At 48.6% G+C, this 12,403-nt stretch overlaps 1 protein-coding gene across 9 annotated transcripts in view; it reads right to left on the reverse strand.

Moving 5' to 3' along the window:
• Window positions 1–12,403, reverse strand: part of ESYT3 (extended synaptotagmin 3) — a 55,388-nt gene that overhangs the window by 8,684 nt on the left and 34,301 nt on the right. For all 9 annotated transcript variants that reach the window (XR_009595517.1, XR_009595518.1, XM_042236527.2 and 6 more), the window contains 11 exons: window positions 8,637–8,807; window positions 7,860–7,942; window positions 6,189–6,237; window positions 5,870–5,959; window positions 5,427–5,489; window positions 5,261–5,323; window positions 4,660–4,728; window positions 4,042–4,128; window positions 3,317–3,466; window positions 984–1,453; window positions 203–301 (listed from right to left, as the gene is read on the reverse strand). Coding sequence is in view for 7 of the 9 variants with exons in the window: in XM_042236527.2 (XP_042092461.1) it covers window positions 203–301; window positions 984–1,453; window positions 3,317–3,466; window positions 4,042–4,128; window positions 4,660–4,728; window positions 5,261–5,323; window positions 5,427–5,489; window positions 5,870–5,959; window positions 6,189–6,237; window positions 7,860–7,942; window positions 8,637–8,807 (1,394 nt within the window). In the remaining 2 variants the exon portion in view is untranslated. The remainder of the gene's footprint in view (window positions 1–202; window positions 302–983; window positions 1,454–3,316; window positions 3,467–4,041; window positions 4,129–4,659; window positions 4,729–5,260; window positions 5,324–5,426; window positions 5,490–5,869; window positions 5,960–6,188; window positions 6,238–7,859; window positions 7,943–8,636; window positions 8,808–12,403) is intronic.

Genomic DNA, 12,403 nt, shown 5'->3' on the forward strand with positions numbered 1-12,403 from the left:
TTGCAGCAGATGTGTCTGAGCAACACCCTTGGTTCTGGAGCCTGTCAGCTCCATCGAGGATCCTGTTAGAGCGTTCAAACCTCATTCCTTCCAAGTGTCTACCTTGGGGCTGCCTGCCCCTGCCATTGCTCCAAGTGCCCCCACTGATTTTTGGTCACCTGACGCTCCGAAGGGCTCTTTCCTGGTCCTAATGTTTCTTTACCTGCAGCCGTTGATGAGCACACTGAGACAGCGCCGCAGACACACATAGCGCACCGTGAGCTGAATCTCACCCAGCCCCCGATGCCCGAGGTCCCCGCCTCTGAAAAGAAAGGGCTTGTCATTTCTCTTGCCATTACGGGTGCTGGCCTCTCCCCCCACCCCCAAGAAGCATGTCAGTTAGCAAATTAATTCTCAATAAGGTTCCTTTTAGTTGGAATTACTTCCTATCCCACATTCATGTATAATTATCCTACTTCACTGTAGGGAGAGCATGGTACCATAGGAAGAACTCTCTTAGCAGCATCTGCCTTTATACTATGGTTTTTTGTGGAACCTTGGGCAAGTTACTCAACCTTTATGATAGTAAGTTCTGTCTTTTAGGGTTATTGTGAAGATCCAATTGCTAAGGCCAAAGTCAACACTTAATAAATAGCAGCCATTGATTATATAACTCCACATTTTTGGCTTTCCATATCATTCCAGAATAAATAACTCTTTAGAATTCAAGGTATGTTTTTGCTGTAAGGAACCTTAACAACCCAAGTCCAACACTGTTTTCTAGTTGATATGTAGCTAGAGCCCCAGCAGACTTGTGGGCACATGCACACGTGCTTTCTCTCCCCACATCCTGTGTTCTTTCTAGCCCACCGTGCTGCCTTATGAAACAATTTTGTAAAAAACCAGGACTTGCATAGCAAAGTAAGTTCATATCTACTGTTCCATCCAGGGAGGTATTTTTCATGCAGGTCATTTTAGAAAATATTAAGCAGAGAGGTGCATACTCAGTGTTGAGGCTGATATCTGTCAGGTCAAAGCAGGAAGAGGCCAGGGAGTTGAGTGAGGACATGCTGGGAGCCAGCCCCTTGGGTGGCCATGCGAATGGGGAGGCAGGGCATTTCATGGGTCTGGGTGACTTGATGGGCCCCGGAGAGTGGGGGCCTGGCACAGCCAGGTAGATGGTGGCCAGACTCTTCTTCCCCGTGGGTGCACTGTCCTTGCCTTTGGGCTCTGGGCCCGTCTCTTCAAGCATGGGCTTGGTGGCAGTGATGGTGGCAGAAGTGGTGTTCTTGGCAGCCTGCTTGATCTCAGAAGCAGGGTCTGGAGGGCGTGGCAGATCTGTAGGGCCCTCTCCCTGGGGTGGGGCTCTAGGGTCCTGGTTGGTGGTGACCTTCTTAATGAACAGAGGGCCTTTCTTCAGGGCTTCAGGTCCTGTGTATGGACTTCCCAGCTCTCGTTCTTCCAAGTGCAGGAACTGTAAGCAGATGACAGGGTTGTTTATGGGCTGGCACACCACTTCCACTTTCTCCCTGTCTGCTCCGTCTGCTCTCACCTTCACCCCTGGGAAATGGTTCCTCCTCTCTTCTGGAAGGAACAGTTTCCTCAAAACTCTGTTCCTTCCTGACTGCCCAATCCAACGGATTTTTACTCCCAGACCTATCTTCTTAACTTCTCTGCCTCTGGCTCCCGCTGACCAAACCTTCTCATTACCTTTGTTCCTGCCTCAGTAATTGTCATGAAGACTCAGTTGTGACTCTCTTTTCTCTTTATATTAGTTCTGGCTGCTGGAGACCTGACCCATTTACCTTAGCCTTCCTGTATATCACCAGCTGTCTTCTGGATATGATCATTTCTAGCCACCACCTTATCACCATTGCTTTCCCCTAAAATGTGTTTTCTATCCAGATATAATCATGTGCTCCCAAAGTTTCAAACCTCAGCCACTGTTTATCCTTCTGCTTTCCCCATCAATCATTAAGACTCTTCCCAGGAAATTTCCATTTCCAGCAATATGGTGATCAAAATATTCTGAAAAACCTTTTGTTAGAAATGCTCAATAAAATGAAACAAGCATACTTCTAAATGCATAGCCAAATTCACAAGAAAGTAAGGGAAATCCCTAGGTTTAAAAAAAAGCAAAAAAAGGAAAGAAAACTGAAAAAAGGTTAACTTTCCCAGGGTTATTTATCAACCTTAGAATCCAAGGGGTTTGGAGATGAGGCCTTGGGTCAGTGTAGGACCCAAGAAGGTGGGATACGTTTCACCCACCAGCAAAGACTGATGACAAGAAATATATCTCAGCCTGGACTGTGGCTGGCGGGAAATAAAAGTATTTCCTGAGAATATGGCACTGTATAGGTTTGTCTCCTATGAATTTTGGATTCATATTTATACAACCTGTGGAGGCACGAAACCCAAAGTTTGAAAATTAATATAAAAATGGACTCAGGTTTATAATGTTCCTGAGGTGCCTGGTTGCAGCCAAAGTGGAACTTCCTTGGAAACAAACAACCTCACTTCAAGTCACAAAGGTAACACTGAACACATGTCTGCAACCCCAGTTACCAAATGTAGAAATGAATCACCATGAAAAAGCATCAACAGACAAAACAGACATCAAAATTTAACTCCCAAGATCTTCAGATAACAGGATTAGCAGACTTACATTTTAAGTATTTCCAAATGATTAAAGATGGACTAGAAACATGAAAAGAAAATACAACAAAGAAAAGATATTATAGATTTGGAAAACAAAATGAAAAATGAAAAAATCGCCTTTGAAATAAAAACCGTGAACAGGTTTAATGGCAGACTGAAAGTGAAGTCACTCAGTTGTGTCCGACTCTTTGTGACCCCCATGGACTGTAGCCTACCAGGCTCCTCTGCCCATGGGATTTTCCAGGCAATAGTCCTGGAGCGGATTGCCATTTCCTTCTCCAGGGGATCTTCCCAACCCAGGGATTGAACCTGGGTCTCTTGCATGGTAGACAGACGCTTTACCGTCTGAGCCACCATAGCCAAAGAAAGATTTAGTGGTATGGAAAACAGGTCTGAGCCGATTAGAAGGTAGCACCAAGAGATAAAGAGAGAGAATATGAAGGTCAGGTCATGTTAAGCCATGAAGATGATAACATCCAATGTAATTGAAGGAAATGTAGAAAGAGGGATTAAAAGATTGGGAGAGGCAATATTTGAAGAGAAAATGGCTGACAATATACTGAAATTAATATTAAAAAATAATGAATTCATCTCTGAACTTCTTTGCAACACAGGGCAGATACTTAGTACTGGGGTAGACCACCCCTTGCCCACCCTGAGGGAAAGGGGAGAGATTTACCCGAAGCACCAGCCTCATGGAGATGAGGCTGTCCAGGCCTGAGTGGTCCAGCTGGAAGCGCTGCTCCAGAGTAAGGTCTGCATGGGGGAGAATCTGGCACAGGGGGAACTCCAGCACTCCTAGAGCACACTCTTGGTCGTCATCAAGCACCTGGGCAATGGGCCAGTCACAAAACAAGATGATAACCAAGCCCCACCCTTGCCAGCACTACTCTCTTGGCTCCAATCAAGACTGAGTTTACTTCGGTAAGCATGTTCTGTGCTTCTCTTGGCTTCTGGTTCTGTTCTGGAAACTGGAAATGAGACCTGACTTGGTCCCTGCCTTCAGTCAGGGCAAGAGAGTGACTCAGGGGAGAGGCAACCATGACCTGTATGAAGCAAGTTTGTCAATGCCTGGGGCCTTCAGGGCTTTAGGGACTGATGAACTGTGCTGCTCTATGATGGGACTAATGATGATGGGACATCATCATTAATTTCCTGAGTAGATTTCAACCCAGGCCATACTAGGTGCTATTAATATTTAAAAACTGGAGACTCTGGCAGGGAGTGCCATGGGACTTAAGTTTGTCCTTCCACAGCCTCCTCCCCAGTGACCTTGGGCACCTGCTCATGAGATGTGGGCCCTCAGTATCCTCTCCTGACTCCCTGGGGAACCTGCTCAAGCCCCCACCCCTCGCGGCTTAGACGCCTCTGAGCTCTGTTCCAAGAGCCCAACTTCATGCGAACCTTCAGATGCAGCTGTTCAGCAGCCACGTTGTGCACGAAGAAGGAGAACACCTGGCTCCACACAGGGTCCTTGCTGTGGGGACAGGTCTGGGGGCAGGAGAGAAAGGGAACGCTGAAGGGTTAGGTTGGACAGAGCAGGGCACCAGTGCCCTCTGCTCTCACTCTGTCCACCCAGGGATAGACCCACACACACTGCAGCTCGTGGGAGGCACCAGGGCTGGGCAGCCAGACTCGAAGGCAAGGAGAGTGTGCCAGGAACTCTCACGGGGGCTGCAATCCCAAAAGCACTAGAACTCACTTCCCCAGGGAGGTGGGGGTGGGAGGGCAAGGGGACTTCTGCTGTGGGGGTGATGGAAAGGCCGTAGGCTGAGAGCCATGCCTAAGGTTGAACCCTGACTCTGCTTTCTAGCTTTTAGAGTCACTGATCTCTGGTCCCCAGATTCTTGGACTATAGAACTCTTCTGGGAGGTTATTTTGAAGACACAGTGATATAAAGCACCTGTAATGTGCGCTGGCACCTACTTCAGTGTAAACTAATTCCCTTCACTTTTGCTTCTCTCCCTGAAGTGTTGGGGCCCCCGTTTCCTTAGTCTTTGGCTGCACACCAAGCTGTCTTACCTTGCTCAGGTGTGTCTTCGTGCCTACAGAGAGCCTGACGTAGGAAGAAGGGTCTCTGCTGACTTTATTCTGTGAGGGGACAAATCCATGAAATAGAGATAGCACCCACAGTGCCAACTTGAGACCCCACCTCTCAACCCTCAGGAGCATCGATGGGACCTGAGGCCACCCACCAGGCCTCCCTTTGAGAGAAGGCCTCCTTGGTGCTCCCAGGGGCCTGGGCTGCCATCACTGTGCCAGCACCTGGGCTAGGCTGACCCTGTGGGGAGCTTCCAAGTTAAAGACAGGAAGCATGGCTGGACACAGGTGCTTGTTCCCTAGAGCTGCAGAGACAGACAGGGTGGAGCTGAGCTCTGGCTTCCCCTGAGCTGTGTGACCCAGGCCCTTAGCTTCTGGGTCCTGTTTTTAAATGGCAATAAAAATGGACACACAGCCACTGTGGGACTCAGGCATAACGGATGTGGGAGGAGCCCAGTGCCCAGCTCACTGCAGACTCAGTGATCCCCATTGAGTCATCATCCCCAGGCTGTGTACACAGCAGACTGGAAGCTGTGGTTACTCGGGGAAAGGAGCTGTCACTTCCTTTCACACACACACTTACCCTGGCCAATCTGGACAGCTTTTTGGCTTGATATTCACCATTTAGGTACTCAAAAGGGCTTCTCTGCAGCACGAGGAGAATAGGGTGAATGAGCAACACACGGACATTTGAGAGTGACGGGCACAAGGCAGGGTGTGTGTGACGCTCTGGCCAGGTCACCACTCACCGGCAGGTTGCAGGCGCTCTCCAAGAAGACCACGAGGATGGCAGTGGAAAAGCTCCCATGGTCCTACAAGCAGACACAGACCCTCACTACAAGCAGGAGACAGGCCAGTTTAGGAGAGCCCTCTTCATGGCTCCGGACTGGCCATACCTCCCCTCACAACCTAGCTCTTCGTTGAAAATACAACTGCAGCATGACAGACTCGAGTCAGAACTGGTGGACTTCCCTATGAACTGGGCTGACAAGCACTAACAGAACTTTTAAGGGTCCCATCCACCCTGTGTGAAGATGAGGGCTGAGGGACACGCTCTCCAGAAGGTGGGGCTGGCTGGAGGACCCTGAGCAAGATCTGTGGCTTCAGCTCCCTGTTCCACCCTCCTCCCCACACACCACTCACAAGTGCCCGCTCCACCTTTCTGCCCAGAAGCCTGACACCCTGCAGTCACCTCAGTCACAGCGTCCGGCTCTGTGATCAGTGAAAGCCATTCCAGCCGCAGGTGCAGCCGCCCGCTTGTTGTGTTGTTCAGCGCAAACCACTGCAGGGGGATGGGGAGGGGAACTTGGGGACAGGGCTAGTGAGACCCCATAGGGCCCTGATAGGGGCTTCAGAGAAGAGGTGAACCAGAGCAGCCAGGGTGGGCTCTAGGCTAGGAGAGGTGGTTAGGGAAGGCCAGTACTACGGTTTGGGGCGGAAGCAATGCTGTCCACAAGCTGGGGGGGGGGGGGGCGGGCGGGGGGGGGGGCGGTTACAGGTGCCAGCTCTACCTCATCCACCACTCTGTTGGTCATGACATCCCCGAGGCAGATCTGCAGGCTGGAATACACAGGGAGCGAAGGTCAGTTCAGCCCAGGGGCAGCAGCAGGCACGGAGGCCAACTCTGAAACGTTTCAAGTATCTGAGTGGGACCCTCAAGACAGGACCTTATCCCAAGAATGAATGGAAGACCACTTTGAGCTCAAGCTAAGGAAGAATTGTCTAGCCATTGGGGCTGCTCCCATTGGGCATGCTGCCCAAGCAGGCAAGCAGCTCTGATCCCCAGAGGGGAATAAACAAACGCTGCTGGACACACTGGCTCTGGATGCTCAGTGAGGGTGCTACTGGTATTTTGGCTGGGATGAATCTTCATTGTGCAAAACTGCCCATGCATTGCAGGAATTTAGCTTCTCTGTCCTGTGTCCTCTAAATGCCAGCAGCACCACCTCCCACAGTCACTGTAATAACCCAACAGGCCCTTCCATTTCCAAAACTGCCTCAGATGCCCTCCAGGGGCTAAGTATAGTTGGCATGAGTGTGAAAGAAGGTAATACATTCACCATGTGCCTCCCACCTACCCTGACAAAGCCCAGCTGGGAGGTCCTGATAGCCAGCGGCGGGGAGTTAATTCCATGTTAACTGTTAGAAATGTGCTGGACCTCAAAACACACTTGAAAGCAGTTAAAACATGAACCACAGACACACTTCTAATCTGTAACATTACAAAAGTCACAACTCCTTTAAGGTGAAAATTTTTAAATGGTAAGTCACATCTGATGGTAAGCTATTTCTTAGCCTGTTAGATTGTGCCTGTCCTATTTTGTTTCTACATTTTAAAATCACATGTACATGGAAACAAGCTAAACAACTTAGAAGTATGAAGATCTGGGTAAAACTGTTCTGCTCCCTCCTAATCCCAGCCTCTGAGATGAGCAGTGGTGTTGCTTCCACGCCAGTACATGTGAACACACATATCTTCCCTGGAAAAATGTGTCAACTGCTTCCCCCACTTACTTAGCTATGATGAATATCCTCATGGTCAACATACATAGATCCTACTCATCACTTTTTAAAGCTGTAGGGTATTCTGTAGTTTAGCAATGATAAATTTATTCAAATATTCAACCAATGTCCTCTGAGTCTGGTCATGCTTCCAGTTTTTTGTTTTGCCGTCATAGATAGGTCTGCAATAAATGATTGAGGTCTAATGCTTTTTATAGGAGATTCCTGAAATTGGGATGGCTGGACCAGTGTAATTTTGGGGTTTTGATAGCCCCACCCTAGTCCTTTCAATCCTCAGAGCACAGAGGCTCTGTTCCACCACAGAGTGAGCACATGTTTCTTGGATGCTGGGGCCAGGCTATGCATGCCTTGGCCCTGCCCACTGCTCCAGATGGGACTCTGGGTACATTATGAAGAGCACAGAAAGAAGAGCCTGTGGTGCAGAAACCTCAGGACCCCTTCCATGCCTCCAGAGGGCTAGGACTCAGGGCTGGACACCAGGGGGACATCTGGGGAGGAGGTCCATGGCAGCGGTATGAAATGGCAGTACTGGCTGCCTGGCACAGTAACGATGTCAGAGTGTGGTGGGAGTTGCAAGTCCTGAGTGGTGGAAGTGGGAGTACCTATGAGCCCAAGGGCTAGAGCCCTGCACCCCCAAGGCCCAGCTTGGCCCTCCTCACCTGCCCAAGAAGTCGTCCTTGTCAGGATCCTCATCGTACAGGTCCACTTCCAGGTCCTGCCCAGGGACTTCATACACTATGAACTGGGAGGAAAGAGAGGTGACTTGACCTGCAGGCCCCAATAGCTGATGAAACAGAGATCAAGCATGACCCCAGGGGAGCCAAGTTCCAGCCCTGCCTCCTGGCAGCTCAGAGCCCTGGGCAGCTCCCTGCCTTTCTTGGTTCCTGGAGAACCTTACTGGAAGGAGGGAGTGATGCCCTCTCCTGTGGGATGCAGAGACTCAGAGGCAGCTTGTGTAAGACCGTGGCAGGGTAGGGGCTCGGATGGTGGCTGCTCTGTTTTCTGCTGGGGGCTTGCAGCTTCCAAACTGTGACCCTCAACCTGGCTGTGGGCCTGCCCTACCCACAATAGGGACTGTGGTTGAATTTAAGGGAGAACTTCAGGCTACTGGCATCTGGTTCTGGGGCAGGGGAGGCTGAGAGGGGACAGGACTGCCCCTGAGGTTCTGTGAATTGGAAACTTTCAATGAAGCTGCCTCTGGTCAGGAAAAGGAGGAGGAATCAGTCAATAAACTAGTCCTCCACTGGGAGCAGCCGCCTCCAGAAGCCTAGTGGGCCTGGGAAGTAGGTCTGCCTGTCCCCAGTGCCATGCCTCTGGCACAGTGCTGCCCCATGGGTATGTGAAGACCATGAAGGCAGAACCCCATCTTGTTTGGGCCAGCACTGCCCAGAGTGGAGCTCTAGAGAGCAGCTGGGAGCCACTAAGGAGCCCCTCACCTCAAACACCTCATTCCAGGTGGGGCACAGGTTCTTATAGATGGTCCTGCTCCGGAAGTGCTGCAGGCCGATGCTCACCTTGGCGTAGGGGTCTGACTTGCCTCGGATTCCCAGGAAGCTGTCCTTCTGGGCCAGCTTTTCAGCCTCCAGCAAGTGGACTCTGATCACTCCCTGCAAAATGCCCCAGTCTGATGCTCACAGCTGTTTTGAGGAACCTCAAAGTCCGCAACTTCAGAGCCAAAGCCATCAGCTATCACCTCAGCCCAATCTCACCCTCTCCACATCTGGAGACAAGCCACAGGGCCACGGAGCAAGTGCGGGCAGGACCCGGGGCTCAGTCCACTGCATCAAGATGCCCGCACACATTCCCGCCCTCCTGACCTCCCTGCCTCCAGCCTGCCCCATGAATGGCCTGTTCAACTGCAGCCATTTCCTCCCCCGGTGCCAACCGCCATGCTGCCTGAGCTGGTTTCCTCCCGTGTTCCATCCCAGTCTCTAACCCACATGCAGACTGAGATCCAGTGTCATTTCTTCCCAATACCCAGATATACATGCCCCTGTGGGCACTGCATGATGCTCACAGTAGGTCCCTGGGCTCCTCAAGGCCCCAGCACTGAGCCACCTCACTCCCAACACTCTGGGCTACATCTTAAGCCAGAACAGAGCACAAGAATTAGGAGAAACACTTAAGGGGACCAGGAGGCCTCCTGCCTAGCACAATTTTTTTTTTTAATATCAGTAAATACATAAGACGGTAGGTGCTGAGAGAGGGCATCAGAGGGCAGACAGATTGAAACCACAATCACAGACAACTAGCCAGTCTGATCACACAGACCATAGCCTTGTCTAACTCAGTGAAACTAAGCCATGCCCTGTGGGGCCACCCAAGACAGACGGGTCATGGTGGAGAGGTCTGACAGAATGTGGTCCACTATTGAAGGGAATGGCAAACCACTTCAGTATTCTTGCCTCAAGAACCCCATGAACAGTATGAAAAGGCAAAAAGATTGGACACTGAAAGATGAACTCCTCAGGTGCCCAATATGCTACTGGAGATCAGTGGAGAAATAACTCCAGAAAGAATGAAGGGATGGAGCCAAAGCAAAAACACCACCCAGTTGTGGGTGGGACTGGTGATAGAAGCAAGGTCTGATGCTGTAAGAGCAATATTGCATAGGAACCTGGAATGTTAGGTCCATGAATCAAGGCAAATATGAAGTGGTCAAACAGGAGATGGCAAGAGTGAACATTGACATTCTAGGAATCAGCGAACTAAGATGTACTAGAATAGGTGAATTTAGCTCAGGTGACCATTATATCTACTACTGTGGGCAGGAATCCCTTAGAAGAAATGAAGTAGCCATCATAGTCAACAAGAGAGTCTGAAATGCAGTACTTGGATGCAATCTCAAAAACAGAATGATCTCTGTTCGTTTCCAAGGCAAACCATTCAATATCATGGTCTATGCCCCAACCAGTAATGCTGAAGAAGCTGAAGTTGAACAGTTCTATGAAGACCTACAAGACCTTTTAGAACTAACACCCAAAAAAGATGTCCTTTTCATTATAGCGGACTGGAATGCAAAAGTAGGAAGTCAAGAAACACCTGGAGTAACAGGCAAATTTGGCCTTGGAGTACAGAATGAAGCAGGGCAAAGGCTAACAGAGTTTTGCCAAGAGAATGTACTGGTCATAGCAAACACCCTCTTCCAACAACACAAGAGAAGACTCTACACATGGACATCACCAGATGGTCAACACCGAAATCAGATTGATTATATCCTTTGCAGCCAAAAATAGAGAAGCTCTATACAGTCCACAAAAACAAGACCAGGAGCTGACTGTGGCTCAGATCATGAACTCCTTATTGCCAAACTCAGACTGAAATTGAAGAAAGGGGGAGAAAACCACTAGACCATTCAGGTATGACCTAAATCAAATCCCTTATGCCTATACAATGGAAGTAAGAAATAGATTTAAGGGACAAGATCTGACAGATAGAGTGCCTGATGAACTATGGATGGAGGTTCGTGACATTGTACAGGAGACATGAAGTAAGACCATCCACAAGAAAAAGAAATGCAAAAAGGCAAAATGGCTGTCTGAGGAGGCCTTACAAATAGCTGTGAAAAGAAGAGAGGCGAAAGGCAAAGGAGAAAAGGAAAGATAAAAGAATCTGAATGCAGAGTTCCAAAGAATAGCAAGGAGAGATAAGAAAGCCTTCCTCAGCAATCAGTGCAAAGAAATAGAGGAAAACAACAGAATGGGAAAGACTAGAGATCTCTTCAAGAAAATTAGAGATACCAAGGGAACATGTCATGCAAAGATGGGCTCAATAAAGGACAGAAATGGTATGGACCTAACAGAAGCAGAAGATATTAAGAAGAGGTGGCAAGAATACACAGAAGAACTGTACAAAAGAGATCTTCACTACAAAGATAACAATGGTGTGGCTCTCACTCACCTAGAGCCAGACATCCTGGAATGTGAAGTCAAGTGGGCCTTAGGAAGGATCACTACGAACAAAGATAGTGGAGGTGATGGAATTCCAGTTGAGCTATTTCAAATCCTAAAAGATGATTCTGTGAAAGTGCTGCACTCAGTATGCCAGCACATTTGGAAAACTCAGCAGTGGCCACAGGACTGGAAAAGGTCAGTTTTCATTCCAATCCCAAAGAAAGGCAATGCCAAAGAATGCTCAAACTACCGCACAGTTGTACTCATCTCACACACTAGTAAAGTAATGCTCAAAATTCTCCAAGCCAGGCTTCAACAATGTTCCAGATGTTCAAGCTGGTTTTAGAAAAGGCATAGGAACCAGAGATCAAATTGCCAACATCTGCTGGATCATGGAAAAAGCAGGAGAGTTTAAAAAAAAATCTATTTCTGCTTTATTGACTATGCCAAAGCCTTTGACTATGTGGATCACAATAAACTGTGGAAAATTCTGAAAGAGATAGGAATACCACACCACCTGACCTGCCTCTTAAGAAACCTGTATGCCAGTCAGGAAGCAACAGTTAGAACTGGACCTGGAACAACAGACTGGTTCCAAATAGGAAAAGGAGTACATCAAGGATGTATATTGTCACCCTGCTTATTTAACTTATATGCAGAGTACATCATGAGAAATGCTGGGCTGGAAGAAGCACAAGCTGGAATCAAGATTGCCAGGAGAAATATTAATAACCTCAGATAGGCAGATGACACCACCCTTATGGCAGAAAGTGAAGAAGAACTAAAGAGCCTCTTGATGAAAGAGGAGAGTGAAAAAGTTGGCTTAAGGCTCAATATTCAGAAAACTAAGATCATGGCATCTGGTCCCATCACTTCATGGCAAATAGATGGGGAAACAGTGGAAACAGTGTCAGACTTTATTTTTCTGGGCTCCAAAATCACTGCAGATGGTGATTGCACCCATGAAATTAAAAGACACTTGCTCCTTGGAAGGAAAGTTATGACCAACCTAGACAGCATATTAAAGAGCAGAGACATTACTTTGCCAACAAAGGTCCATCTAGTCAAGGCTATGGTTTTTCCAGTGGTCATGTATGGGTGTGAGAGTTGGACTGTGAAGAAAGCTGAGCGCCGAAGAATTGATGCTTTTAAACTGTGGTGTTGGAGAAGACTCCTGAGAGTCCCTTGGACTGCAAGGAGATCTAACCAGTCCATCCTAAAGGAGATCAGTCCTGGGTATTCATTGGGACTAATGTTGAAGCTAAAACTCCAATACTTTGGTCACCTGATGCGGAGAGCTGACTCATGAA

Source organism: Ovis aries, chromosome 1, assembly GCF_016772045.2.
Source record: "Ovis aries strain OAR_USU_Benz2616 breed Rambouillet chromosome 1, ARS-UI_Ramb_v3.0, whole genome shotgun sequence".
In the NCBI taxonomy this organism is placed as follows: domain Eukaryota; kingdom Metazoa; phylum Chordata; class Mammalia; order Artiodactyla; family Bovidae; genus Ovis; species Ovis aries.